This window comes from Chiloscyllium punctatum, chromosome 24 (genome assembly GCF_047496795.1).
Source record: "Chiloscyllium punctatum isolate Juve2018m chromosome 24, sChiPun1.3, whole genome shotgun sequence".
Taxonomy (NCBI): domain Eukaryota; kingdom Metazoa; phylum Chordata; class Chondrichthyes; order Orectolobiformes; family Hemiscylliidae; genus Chiloscyllium; species Chiloscyllium punctatum.
The window spans coordinates 76,537,544-76,550,392 of NC_092762.1; the positions used below are offsets into that span (position 1 = coordinate 76,537,544).

The 12,849-nt window shown below is 41.0% G+C and overlaps 1 protein-coding gene across 2 annotated transcripts in view; it reads left to right on the forward strand.

Moving 5' to 3' along the window:
- LOC140494710 (guanine nucleotide-binding protein subunit alpha-14-like) overlaps positions 1–9,913 on the forward strand; it is an 88,335-nt gene extending 78,422 nt beyond the window's left edge. The window contains exons 6-8 of one of the 2 annotated variants that reach the window (XM_072594224.1): positions 476–629; positions 4,051–4,164; positions 5,055–5,160. In XM_072594224.1, coding sequence (XP_072450325.1) covers positions 476–629; positions 4,051–4,115 — 219 coding nt within the window. In that variant the 3' untranslated portion in view covers positions 4,116–4,164; positions 5,055–5,160. Of the gene's footprint in view, positions 1–475; positions 630–4,050; positions 4,165–5,054 lie in introns of both variants that reach the window. The other variant, XM_072594223.1, reaches the window with a different exon arrangement.
- Positions 9,914–12,849: the final 2,936 nt, after the last annotated feature.

A 12,849-nucleotide genomic window follows, 5' to 3' on the forward strand; every position in this document is an offset into this window, starting at 1 on the left:
ACTGGAGTCTTCCGAAATGGAGCAAATGGCCTGAATGTAAAAATGGCTGTGAAACTTTCAATAAAATCACAGCAATACTTCTTTGCATAATCTAAACACCTGAGGACATCTTTTGAGGTTTTAAATTTCATAGGTGTTGATTTCAGTGAATGAATTCTCAGATGTTTGATTCTGTCCTGCACTGTGATTATATGGGTAGTGCCATTTTTGTTCCACTGCCAATCTGTGTCTGTGTACTTGTGTGCTGCCACTATGGGAAGTCTAAAGGCAGAGTAATCAATGTTGAAGAAATTCCTCATGTCCACAAACCCACTTAGAGATAGAAGGCATCGTGTTCTGCACATACTATGGCAAAACAGCCAATCTGAGCTGAAACTTATTTTTAAAATTCTCATTCTTCTAGCCTGAAAGCCTGTGTCATTTAAAGTTTCCCCTTTAAATATTCTCTATTTGATCTGAGTTTTCTTTGTTGCAGAATCGAATGAAGGAGAGTCTTGCTCTTTTCCATTTTATTTTGAAGTCTGACTGCTTTGTGAATTCATCAATGATTCTTTTCTTGAATAAAAAGGATATTTTGGAAGAGAAGATTCTTAGATCACATTTAGGAGACTATTTTCATGAATTTGATGGTAAGTAAATAAATAACTTGGCTTTTTCTTCCTTTCTTTGTGTGAGTCCTCACTGTGTAATTGCTTTGCTTTTATTAAAATAAGTCGATACTTATGCTCATTGAGGTGAAAGTGAAAGATGTCCTACTGAATGCAGAGAGCATGGCACATATGAAGAGACATGGGAGTGGGCAAAGGCATAAGTTGGTAGGAAGGAGATATAGGTAATGGACTAGAAGGTCTAATAGCTTTTAATCTACTGGAACAATGTCCCAAAGAGTTGAGATGAGTCTTTTAGGCATCTTCTGGGGCTGGCAGGATATGATTCAATCATCTCCCTACCAACTCCAGAGTAAAAATTGTGAGCAACAGTGCCTTTTATATTGAAGTGGGTTTGTGGTCTTGAGGAATTTGCTCAGCATTGAAAATTCTGCCTTTAAACTTCCCAAGCAGCTTTACAGTGTTTGGGATGGCTATTTCAGAAATGTCCTGATCATTGTCTCCCCATTATACCTCCTTTATACAATACTCCTAACTGAGAACTGAAATACAATTAAGGCACTTTTGTGGTAACTTCTAGTCATCAATCACTGGAGACTGAGTACAGGTTTATGATTTGGTTTATTCAAGCAGCGCAGGGTGAGTACGTGGGCGGCACGGTGGCAGTGGGCGGCACGGTGGCACAGTGGTTAGCACTGCTGCCTCACAGCGCCAGAGACCCGGGTTCAATTCCCGTTCTCCCCGTGTCTGCGTGGGTTTCCTCCGGGTGCTCCGGTTTCCTCCCACAGTCCAAAAATGTGCAGGTCAGGTGAATTGGCCATCCTAAATTGTCCGTAGTGTAGGTAAGGGGTAGACGTAGGGGTATGGGTGGGTTGCACTTCGGCGGGGCGGTGTGGACTTGTTGGGCCGAAGGGCCTGTTTCCACACTGTAAGTAATCTAATCGAATCTAATCTAATCTAAGTATCAACACAGTTAGATCAGCACAAGACTCTGAAGGATACAGAAAGAATGAGAAACTTTCGCCACAGGCATCTCCTTACTCCAATTCCAGTCTTGCTTCATACACACGTAAGAAACAAGTTGTCTATTCTAGGTCCATTGCTGTTTTCCCCAGTCCTTAGCAGTCTCACACCCTCATCTCTATTTGGAGATGCCAGTGTTGGACTGGGGTGTGCAAAGTTAAAAATCATACAATACCAGGTTATAGTCCAATAGGTTTATTTGGAAGCACTAGCTTTTAGAGTGCTGCTCCTTCATCGGATGGTTGTGGAGTATAAGATCGTTAGACACAGAATTTATAGCAAACGCTTACAGTGTGATGTAACTGAAATTATGTATTGAAAAAGATCTGGATTGTTTGGTAAGTCTCTCATCTTGTAGAATGAACATATTGAGCTCATACCTTAAATGCATTATCTGGGCCAACATGACACCAATTGTTAAAATTCACTTGAGAATGTAACTTTTAAATGTTCTGCGATTTACATATGAAAGAACTGAATCAACATGTTTATTCTAAAAGACGAGAGATTTAACAAATCATCCAGCTCTCCAAATCTCCCCTTTCAGGAAGGCAAGGAATGTTTTTGTTAACAATATCTCCTATTTGTACAAGGTTCCTAAAAGTTCCTGCTGTCACTAACCTCTAGGATATATAAAGTTCTTCTGGTACAAGGCTCATTAATTGATGTCTGCTCTTTACCTTCACTATCGCAATCTCCATTTAATCTTTATAGTCTAAATTCACTCTTAACAGCACTGAGAGCAGAATTAAATTGTAGGAACTCCATAGTATCCTTTTCTTTTCAGAAGGAATGACTTAATCTGATGCCAAGGTGTGTATATGAAATATATAATATTAAACACATACTTTATACATTGCAGAGGTGAGGACTACCTGGAATAAGGCTAATGTATTAACAATATTAAAAATTAGATTAGATTACTTTACAGTGTGGAAACAGGCCCTTCAACCCAACAAGTCCACACCAACCCTCCGAAGAGAAACCCCTACCAGACCCATTCCTCTACATTCACCCCTGACTAATGCACCCAACTCTACAGGCAATTTAGCATGGCCAATTCACCTAACCTGCACATCTTTGTGACTGTGGGAGGAAACCGGTGCACCCGGAGGAAACCCACACAGATACGGGGAGAATTTGCAAACTCCACACAGTTGCCCAAGGCTGGAATCGAACCTGGGTCCCTGGTGCTGTGAGGCAGCAGTGCTAACCACTGAGCCACCGTGCCGCCCCTATGATTTCTTAATTTTTATTGCTGCACAATTGGCAGCTGTGGTACCCTGAGCCTTAAGCAGTGGAGTTCACTTCCTAAAACTCCATGCTTTTCTCTCATTCTCCCCTCAGGTTTCTGGTTACCTCTCCTATTGCCTCTATATGTGATTCGGTGTAACATGTTTCATTATATTCCTGTGAAGTGCCTTGGAAAAGTTTACAATATTAGAGGTACTGTATATTGTTCTTGAATCAGCAACAACATTCATGGGAGGACAGCATTGCTATTTCTTTGCAGAATAGGTTGTTTCTGCAACCGTGTAACCATTCAAAAGTTGTCACTTAGGATCCTCTAAAGATGGAGACACACGTCCTGACAAAGGGTTTCGGCCCAAAACATTGACTTTCCAGCCCTTTGGATATAGACTGACTTGATGTGCTTTTCCAGTTTCACATCTATTGACTGTGGGGACATGAGTGTAGTGGTATTGCTGAAGTAGTAATCCAGAGAGCCAGGTATTGTTCTGGGGACCTGGCTTCGATTCCCATCGTGGCAGAATTTGAATTCAATTAAACTCTGGAATCAGAAGTTGAACGCTAATCAAAAAGTCATTGTTATGAAAACCCAACTGCCTCCCTAGTGTCCTTGGGGGAGGGAAATCTGCTGTCCATACCTGGTCATGCAATGATTTGGTCTCAAATACTTCCTCTGGTAGAGAATTCACAGATTCACTTCTCTGAGTGAAAAAACTTTGCTTCATCTCAATCCTATCCCATATGCTCAGATTGTGATCCCTGATTCTGGATACCAGTACGTCATTTCTTTGCCAGCTTGAACAACCAGACTTCACTTATGCATACCTGAGGGGAATTTATACAAATTTGATTTGATTTATTTATTGTCACATGTATTTTGTTACAGTGAAAATATAGCAAAAAATGTTGTGTATATAATTAGGCTTGAATCTCTAGAATGTAGAAAGTTAAGGGATCAACATCTTCAAGATGATAATAAGGGGGAAAAAAAACAGGGTGGATAAAGATAAGCTATTTCCACTGGTTGGGGATTCAACAACTAGGGAGCATAGTCTCAGAATTAGGGCCAGACCAATCAGGAGAAACGTTTGGAAGTACTTCCACACAGTGATAGGTGTTTGGAACTCTCTTCCACAAACAGTAGTTTTTTTTTATAATTCATTCACAGGATGGGGACATTCCTGGCCAGACCAGTATTTATTGCACATCCCTAATTGCATAGAGGGCAGTTAAGAGTCAACCACATCGCTGTGGGTCTTGAATCACATGTAGGCCAGACCAGGTAAGGGTGGCAGATTTCCATACTTAATGGGCACTTGTGAACCAGATGTGTTTTCCCCCATTAAATTTGTGGTTATCATTAGAAGCTAATCATGTGGGGTATAGATAGAGTGAACAGCCAAGGTTTTTTTCCCAAGGTAGTGGAGTCCAAAACTAGAGGGCATAGCTTTAAGGTGCAAAAGGAAAGATTTAAAAGGGACCTAAGAGACAACATTTTGATGTAGAGGGTAGTGCGTGTGTGGAATGAGTTGCCAGAGGAAGTGATGGAGGCTGGTACAATTACAACATTTAAAAGGCACCTGGATGGGTATATGAATAGGAACGGTTTAGAGGGATATGGGCCAAATACTAGCAAATGGGATGAGATTTATTTAGGATATCTAGTTAGCATGGATGAGTTTGACCAAAAGGTTTGTTTCCATGCTGTACAGCTCTATAATTCTATGATTTAATAGATGAATTTGTTTCTATGGACAGGGAATTCAGTAATTGGAAGGCTCAGGCTTAAGGATGCTAACCAGAGGGGAGATGAGAAGAAGTAATTTTGTGCCACGAGTTGTTTTGGTTGCAGAGTAACTTTCAAAAGGGAGTTCAATAAATAATTGAGGGAGGAAATCAGAAGGGCAATTTGGGAAAGAGCAGGGAAGTGGCACTAGTTAGATCTTGGAAAAATCCAGCATGGACAGGATGGGCCAAGTGGCCTCCTCCACTGGAAATGAATTCCCTTCAAAGTGAAATAACTGGGTCCTGATATTTAAATAATTCAGAGTTGATGTTTCAAGTCCAGTGACCCTCCTTCAGGAAGTAGCATTAAACAACTCTTACCTTCTTCCATGCTTGAGTTGACCTGAACTCTGGTTTGACATAAATGTGTCCTTTCTTTGTCTTCAGGTGCCAGAAGAAATGCTTCCGCCGCCATGAACTTTATTTTAAAAATGTACCTGAGGCAAAACGAAGAGAAGCGAAAAATCTACTGGCACTTCACCTGTGCCACAGACACGGAGAATATCCGTAAGGTCTTTATGGACGTCAGGGACACAGTCTTATTGCGGAGCTTGGAAGAACTGGACTTATTGTAGTCAGACATGAGGAGATTCCAGTGACCATTCCCCTTAAAGAGGCAAAAATGGGAATTTTTACCCCCACTCCCATGCAGCACAGCTGAGAACATTAGCAAAATTCCTCAAACAAATACAGGCTTATGCTCCCAGCAATGGTATGAGGCTCTTTACCCTGTTGGAGCACCAGTTTGAAGAGTACCTAATACCAAAACAAAACACTTCTGGAAATATTTTCTTGAATATATTAATGTGCACCCCAGAGAGCAACAAAAGCCTGACAGAAGGTCAACCAAGGTGCAATGGCGAACTGATAAAGAAATTATGATGTTGTATTCTGCATTTGCTAAGGCAATTGTTTGACCATCACAATGTTCTGAAATATGTTTTTAAAGGCTGGGTTGTTCCACTGCTTTTCACATTCAGAAATGAGAGTTTGAACAGTGACTGACTGATTGCAGAATCAGCAGTAAAGGGCTATATTCCCAGTATGTGAGAAGGCCAGGGGGAAAGAATGTCACTCACAGTTTGTAGGCAGACAATATGCAATTTTTGTATGGTGTCTCCATGTCAATGTAGCTTCATAGAGCCTCAGAGCTATACAGCATGGAAGAAGATCCTTCAGCCCAACTGACAAGGTATCTTAAATTAATAGAGTCCAATTTGTCAGCTTTTGGCTCATATCCCTTCCTATTCATGTACCATCTAGATACCTTTTAAATGTTGTAATTGTACCAGCCTCCACCACTTCCTCTGGCAGCTCATTCCATACACACACCACCCTCTCCGTGAAAAAGTTGCCCCTGAGGTCCCTTTCAAATCTTTCCCCTCTCACCTTAAACCTATACCCTTTAGTTTTGGACTTCCCTACCCTGGGAAAAAACCCTTGGCTATTCAGCCTATCCATGCCCCTCATGATTTTATGAACTTCTATAAGGGATATGAATAGGGTAAATAGTCAAGGTCTTTAGAAAGTTGTCAGTACCCAATATTGCATTGCTACTACACCGTGCAGCTCCAGTTTGGTGAATAGCTGTGCCTAAGCTCTACTTTCTGCTCTGGTGCACAGTTTTATGGATCTACAGGGTTGTTTTGGTATTATGATGGCAACCTTCCACACTCCCACCATTGACTACCTAATGTGGCCATTCTCACAGTGCCCCACTTTGATGCATCTAACAGAAATTGTACAACACAGTCTTTTACCTGGGAGATACCTCAATGTTGGTCAAACAGCCTTTTCTCCCCATCTCCAATACCTTTAGAACTAAGTTTTGAAAGAAAATGAAACAAAACTTTTTTTCCATTGACCCCCAGTCTTCCTCTCATATTGCTTTGCAGCAGTGACCTGGAGATTAATCTTTAATTTTCGGAGACTCCAGGGGAAATCTGGAAATTTGGCAACTTTGGCGGATAAATTGTCAAATGTCGACAACTTCCTTTGGGAAGAGCTAAAGTGGTGGCCAACTCAGTTGTAGTTCATACAAACTGAAGATTCTAAAGTGCTGTACAGTCCGTGTTTGGCAGCATGTCAACTCTGGATTCTGGACCAGTTAATGAAAATGAGGACAGCTCTTGAGACAGTTCAGCTGGCCTCCTTTTCTCTACTTCAATTGCCGCCGTTGTCAGTAGACATTCCAGAAGCATGTGGAATCACATGGACCTGGGCTACAGGTGTCACACAAAATGCTGTGCAAGGCAGAAAGAGACATTTTGGCCAGCATTTGTGCTCCCGATGCTTCTTTCCCTCCCCCGACTTTACCCTCATTTGTTTATTCACCTTCCTTTTCTGGTAAGGTGTAAAGTCACACTATTGTGTGTGAACAGCAACAGATTACATTGAACACACTCTAAACAGAGGATGGTGAAAGAGGCATGGAATCCTCTCAACCCAGACTCCGGTTTCATGTCATCTGATATCAATGCATTGTAACCCCTTGTACACAGTAGGTAACTGTGCCGTGGGTAAGTTTATCACTTTTTTTATCTCACACCCTGTAAACACATCTATAGAGGAGACCGTTGGGCTTGTGGTAATCTCATTGGACCTAGGGATACGTGTTTGAATCCTACCGTGGTAGATGGTGACATTTGAATGAACTTAACAAAAATCTGGTGTGTAAACAAGCCTGGCCCTATGGTGATTATATAATCAGTGTTGATTATTATAAAAATCCATCTGGTTCATTAAAAACCATTACGAAATCTGTTGTCCTTACTTGGTCTGGCCTATATGTGACCCCAGACCTACAGCAATGTGGTCAGCTACTAACTGCCCTCTGGGTATTTAGAGAGAGATAATAAATATTAGCCTGGTCAGTGACATCCCATGAACATTTTTTTAAATTGCCTCAGATGCTCTTTTGTGGTAACAAGTTCCGCATTGTAACTGTTTTCTGATGAAAATGTTTCTCTTGAATTATCTGCTGGGATTATTAGCAGGTGGCAGATATTTACAGTCACTAGCTTTTGCCTCCATAGCATCAGCCTTCATACCACTTTGCAGGTACCGACTTGATTGGGCCTCTTCTGCCCTGGACAAAGTTAAAAATCACGCAACACCAAATCACACCAACCCGGTGATGTGTGGTTTGTAACTTTGTACACCCCAGTCCAACACCGGTTCCTCCAAACCATCTCTTCTGTACTGTTTGATTTGATGATGCCTGTAGCTTGATCCCTGTGGGATTGGTTAGCTCTTTTGGCTGGAAAGTGGGTTTGCAATGTTGAGTAATGCCAAAAGTGTGAGTTCAATTCCCATGCAGCTGGCATTACCATGAAGGATTCTCCCTTGCCTGAGGTGTAGTGCCCCTCAGATTAAACCATCACCAGTTACCTCTCTCTGATGAGAGCGTGGTCCTGTGGTCTGGTCAGATTATATGGTGACTTTAGTTTGCATTTTCACATCAGAAATCAGAGTAAGTTTTTTTTTGCAGCAAAAACATTTAAGAGTTACATCTAAATAAGTATCATTGTGTTCTTACAGTTCCATTGACAGCAGTGGTGCAATAGCACAAGGTAACACAAAGCTTGTTTGTTTCAACACAAAGCGATATAACATTAAGTGAAGGTATTTAACTATCTATCTTACTGCATCTTAAATAAACTTTCCTAAGCTTCCAGGACAGAAATGCTGTAAAGAGAACTGTTTTCAAACTAGCTCACCAAAGCAAACAACGCTAAAGAACTGGTAACTCTGGATTTTAGTATTTAACGAGGAATAATGTGTGCTTTAAGAGATGCTTTCTTCCAGATATCTGATTCAATTGTCTTTGAAGTTTGAGACCTTCTTGATAGTCCTGTTTTGTACATCGTCAAATTAAACAGGAATTAATTTTGATAGATTAGAGTGAGCAATTGATGTGACAGGCCAAAATCTGCACAATCTTGGTTTAAGATGATAATTAATACAACATGAAGTCTGTGAGCAAAAGGCCTCAGGTCTTTGCCAAGTTGTTCCTGGAGCATTGTATGACAAAAGAAAGGAGCAGCATAGTTTCAGCTTCTCAAAACTGCCTAAAGGAGGCTTTAGGCTTTAATATTTTTATTACTTAGGGATTGTTATGTCTAATTTTCACCATTTCATCATTAATTGTTCACCTCTGCCATCTGTCCATGTAAGTGTCAACTCCGTCACCAGCTATTGTTCAATGGGCACTAACTACCATTGAGCTGCCTAGTCCAGATTGTTCATTTCTTACTTGACTGCAGTAACTTCACATGCCAGTCAGATCCTGTTATTATTCAATTAGTTGAATACAGCTGCACTTCCGGTGGGGAAATTAGCAGACAGCATGCGGGAAACGGTGCCAGTTTTCTTCTTCTTAGTACAGAGTCATTGAACATTAAATGGTTATTACATTGTGCATGCCAGCTGCAAAGGCGTAGGAGATCAACTGAGAATTACACCAGCTGCCAGCAGTTTGTGACCATACTATTTGAATATGGTGTGCTGAGAATCTTTTCCAAACGGATGGTAAAAAAGGATTGATTAATTTAACTATTGAAGGCACCATATAAATGCACCTTGTTGCTATTTGCAAATGGTAGAATAAGATAAAGGAATAGAATGTGAAATGCACTCGACTAAAATGACAATGTAAGGTATTGAGGCTGTTGTTTCTTTCTCCACCTTCTTCTCCATATTGATATATTAATGGACCTGATTGTGTTCAACATTGTAAAACTTCTAAATTAGATTGTGAAAGTTTCAGCCCAGCAGATAAAGTCTTTTTAGTGACACTGACTCAGTGTGGGAAGGCTGAAATTTTGAAATAGCCAGGTGGTGCTCCCTTAATTAGATCGGTACCATTGACAGTAGAATTTTAAGCTGCCTGTCTTCCTGTGGAATGCATAACAAATAATTACTGCAAGGAAAGGATTATCATTCAATTAATTATAATTCAGTTTAATCATGTCATAAATATGTAAGCAATAACCTGTGTATTATATAAATATGGTTAAATATACAGAACATTTTATAATATGTGGTTTTGTATACATTTCCCTCTGTATTCATGATTAAATGTATTTCTGTACAAAGTGACCAAACAACTGTATCTCTGAAAAGTTCTATTACCTGTGAACCATACATTTTCAGACTAGCCACTGAAATGGGGACCAGAATTGCTTGATGTAAAGAGAATGAACAATGTTATGATTATATTTTAGAGAATTGACATTTTTATAAATAAATAGTTCACAAATAATTAAATCCTTTTAGCTCATTCTTTCCCAGGACATCAGCACTGAAGCAACCCTTACTTCCCTTAGCCGTATCTCTACCAATTTGCAGGCTTTCAAAACCCAAGTTTGGCCTGACCCGAACTCTGCTTCGTGATTTACTTACTTCCCATGCTTTTTATCTGTGGTGGTAGTGGATGGGGTCTTGTGCCCTCGCTGGTGGTGAGCATACAGGATGGAAGGGCATTAAATTTCGTGGGTTGTTGCAGGATTTGAACCCTGCCATCTTCTAGTGCAAGAGGTGTAGTGGACAGTGAAGAAGGCAAGTGAGGGCATGGCTTATACACTTAATGGTAAGGTCCTGGGGAGTGTTGCTAAATAAAGGGACCTTGGAGTGCAGGTTCCTTGAAAGTGGAGTTTCAGGTAGACAGTGAGCAAGGCTTTTGGTATGCTTGCCTTTATTGGTCAGTGCATTGAGTTGAGAGGTCATGTTGCATCTGTATAGGAAATTGATTAGGCCACTTTTGGAATATTGCATGCAATTCTGGGTTCCCTGCTACCGGAAGGATGTCGTGAAACTGAAAAAAGTTCAGAAAAGTTTTACAAGGATGTTGTCAGTATTGGAGGGCTTGAGCTATAGGGAGAGACTGAATAGACTGGAGCTGTTTTCCCTGGAGTGTTGCAGGCTGAGGCGTGACCTTTTATAGAAGTTTATAAAGTCATTAGGGACATGGATAGGGTGAATAGCCAAGGTATTTTCCCAAGGGGGGGGTGTCCACTACTGGAGGGCATAAGTTTAAGGTGAGAGGGGAAAGATTTAAAAGTGACCTAAAGGGCAATTTTTTCAGAGGGTGGTGTGTGTGTGAAACAAGCTGCCAGAGGAAGTGGTGGCAGCTGGTACAATTACAACATGTAAAAGGAATCTGGATGGGTATATGAATAGGAAGGGGTTAGAGGGATATGGGCCAAGGGCTGGCAAATCAGACTAGATTAGGTTAGGATATCTGATCAGCGTAGAAGAGTTGGACCGAAGAGTATATTTCTGTGCTGTATGTTTCTATGACTCTATAATCGAGTTAGAAACAGAAAGGTCCATTGTCAACCTCCACCTATGTAGGTGGCATAGTGCAGTGGTTAGCATTGCTGCCTTGCAGCATGAGGGACCCAGGTTTGATTCCAGCCTCAGGTGACTGGCTGTGTGGAGTTAGCAAGTTCTCCCCATTTCTGCTTGGTTTCCTCTGGGTGCTCTTGTTTTCCTCTCACAGTCTAAAGTTGTGCAGATTAGGTGAATTGGCCATGCTTAATTGCCCATAGTATCCAGGGGTGTGTAGGCTAGGTGAATTAACCATGGGAAATAGAAGGTTAAGGGTGGGCAGCAAGTGGTCTGTGTGGGATGCTCTTTGGATGGTTGGTGTCAACCCGATGGCCTGAATAGCCTGCTTCCACACTGTAGGGATTCTATTTTTCTCTTTCACCAACTCACCCTTTATTTAAATGTGCATTGTTGATTCAAATCTGGCTTCCTCAGAGTCACCTCTCAGAGTTTACAGAACCTCTGTCATTCCTGTTTTTTTTATATATAGGATGTCTGACACTCCTGTTCTTCATCTTTCTCTTTTTTTTCTCCCATACTACCACCTAACTGCAGTTGTGCTTATTTTTACTGTAGGGATTCTATGATGCTATGAAATAAAGACTTTAAATGGCTAATTAATGAGCACTTGAGAGCCACATCGCATCACTGCTGGGATTAAGCCATCTGCAACAGGACAGCTCAGTAAGTCCACTTGTCACCTCCAGGGATTGGCTTGGTAATGGTGGGGGACAGGGGTTTGATTCCCTTGATCAAAGATAATCGGTGGTCGATCAATGGACTGGACATCAAGAAGGGCTTCTGGACATCTGACCCTCTGATCTATTCTCCCTGTTAACCCGACTCCACAAATGCCTGCTCTGCCTGTACGCAGATTCAGAGTTCTGCTTTCTTTATGAGACAGTGGCACTGGAATTAATTGGCTGTCCAATGCTTGTTGTTCTAAATCATTTAGGTAGCTGTCTGTGCTATGATGACATTCTTAGATATACTTTTTCTGGCATTTTACACCTCACCAATTTGTGTTGCATGATTGCGATGAGAAACTTAATCACCTTCTACAGTTATGTATTCCACTCTACATTATTAAAAATCACACAGCACCACCATGTTATAGTTCAACAGGTTTATTTGGAAGCACTTTCAAAGTGCTGCCTCTTCGTCAGGTGGTTGTGGAGCAGGACCATAAGACACAGAATTGTGTTGTGATTTTTAACTTTGTCCACCTTAGTCCAACGCCAGCTCCTCCTATGAAATCATGTAAGCATATATTTCATTACTTTAGTAAATATCTGTGTTTCGTACTAGTTTGCATTGTTTTCAGAGATGATCTTTCAATCATTACTAACATAACCATTAGACAGCTACACAATCTCTGTGAAATGATATTTTCATATTCTGCTCTTTCCATTCAATCCCATGTCATGGTAAATCCTGCAGCAAGTTCAAATAAGAGCTATACTTTGGCAGGACCGAACTGCAATCCTGGAGACTTTAATGCACTGTATTGTTTTGTTCCTTAGGCTCAGCATCTCTGACGGAGTGGCTTGTTAATCTTAGCTAGAATTTCTTACCCCATTCGCAGCACTGCTGTCCACTACTTTAGTGTAATGGATTGTTATTTTCAAGGTTGAATTCTGTTTGAAGCCAGGGATGGTTGACATTAAAACGTAAACTTCCTACAACAAAATCTCACAAAAACCAAAGCCATCCTTTCCAAACAACCCTCGACTTCATCAGCCTCTGAGACTACCACCTCAGATGGAGAGCCTTAGTACAGTGCGAGCTCAGTTCCATCGGCTACCCTCCATGTTCTTTCATCTCTGTATGGCTGCTTTTCTCTGATTCTCTC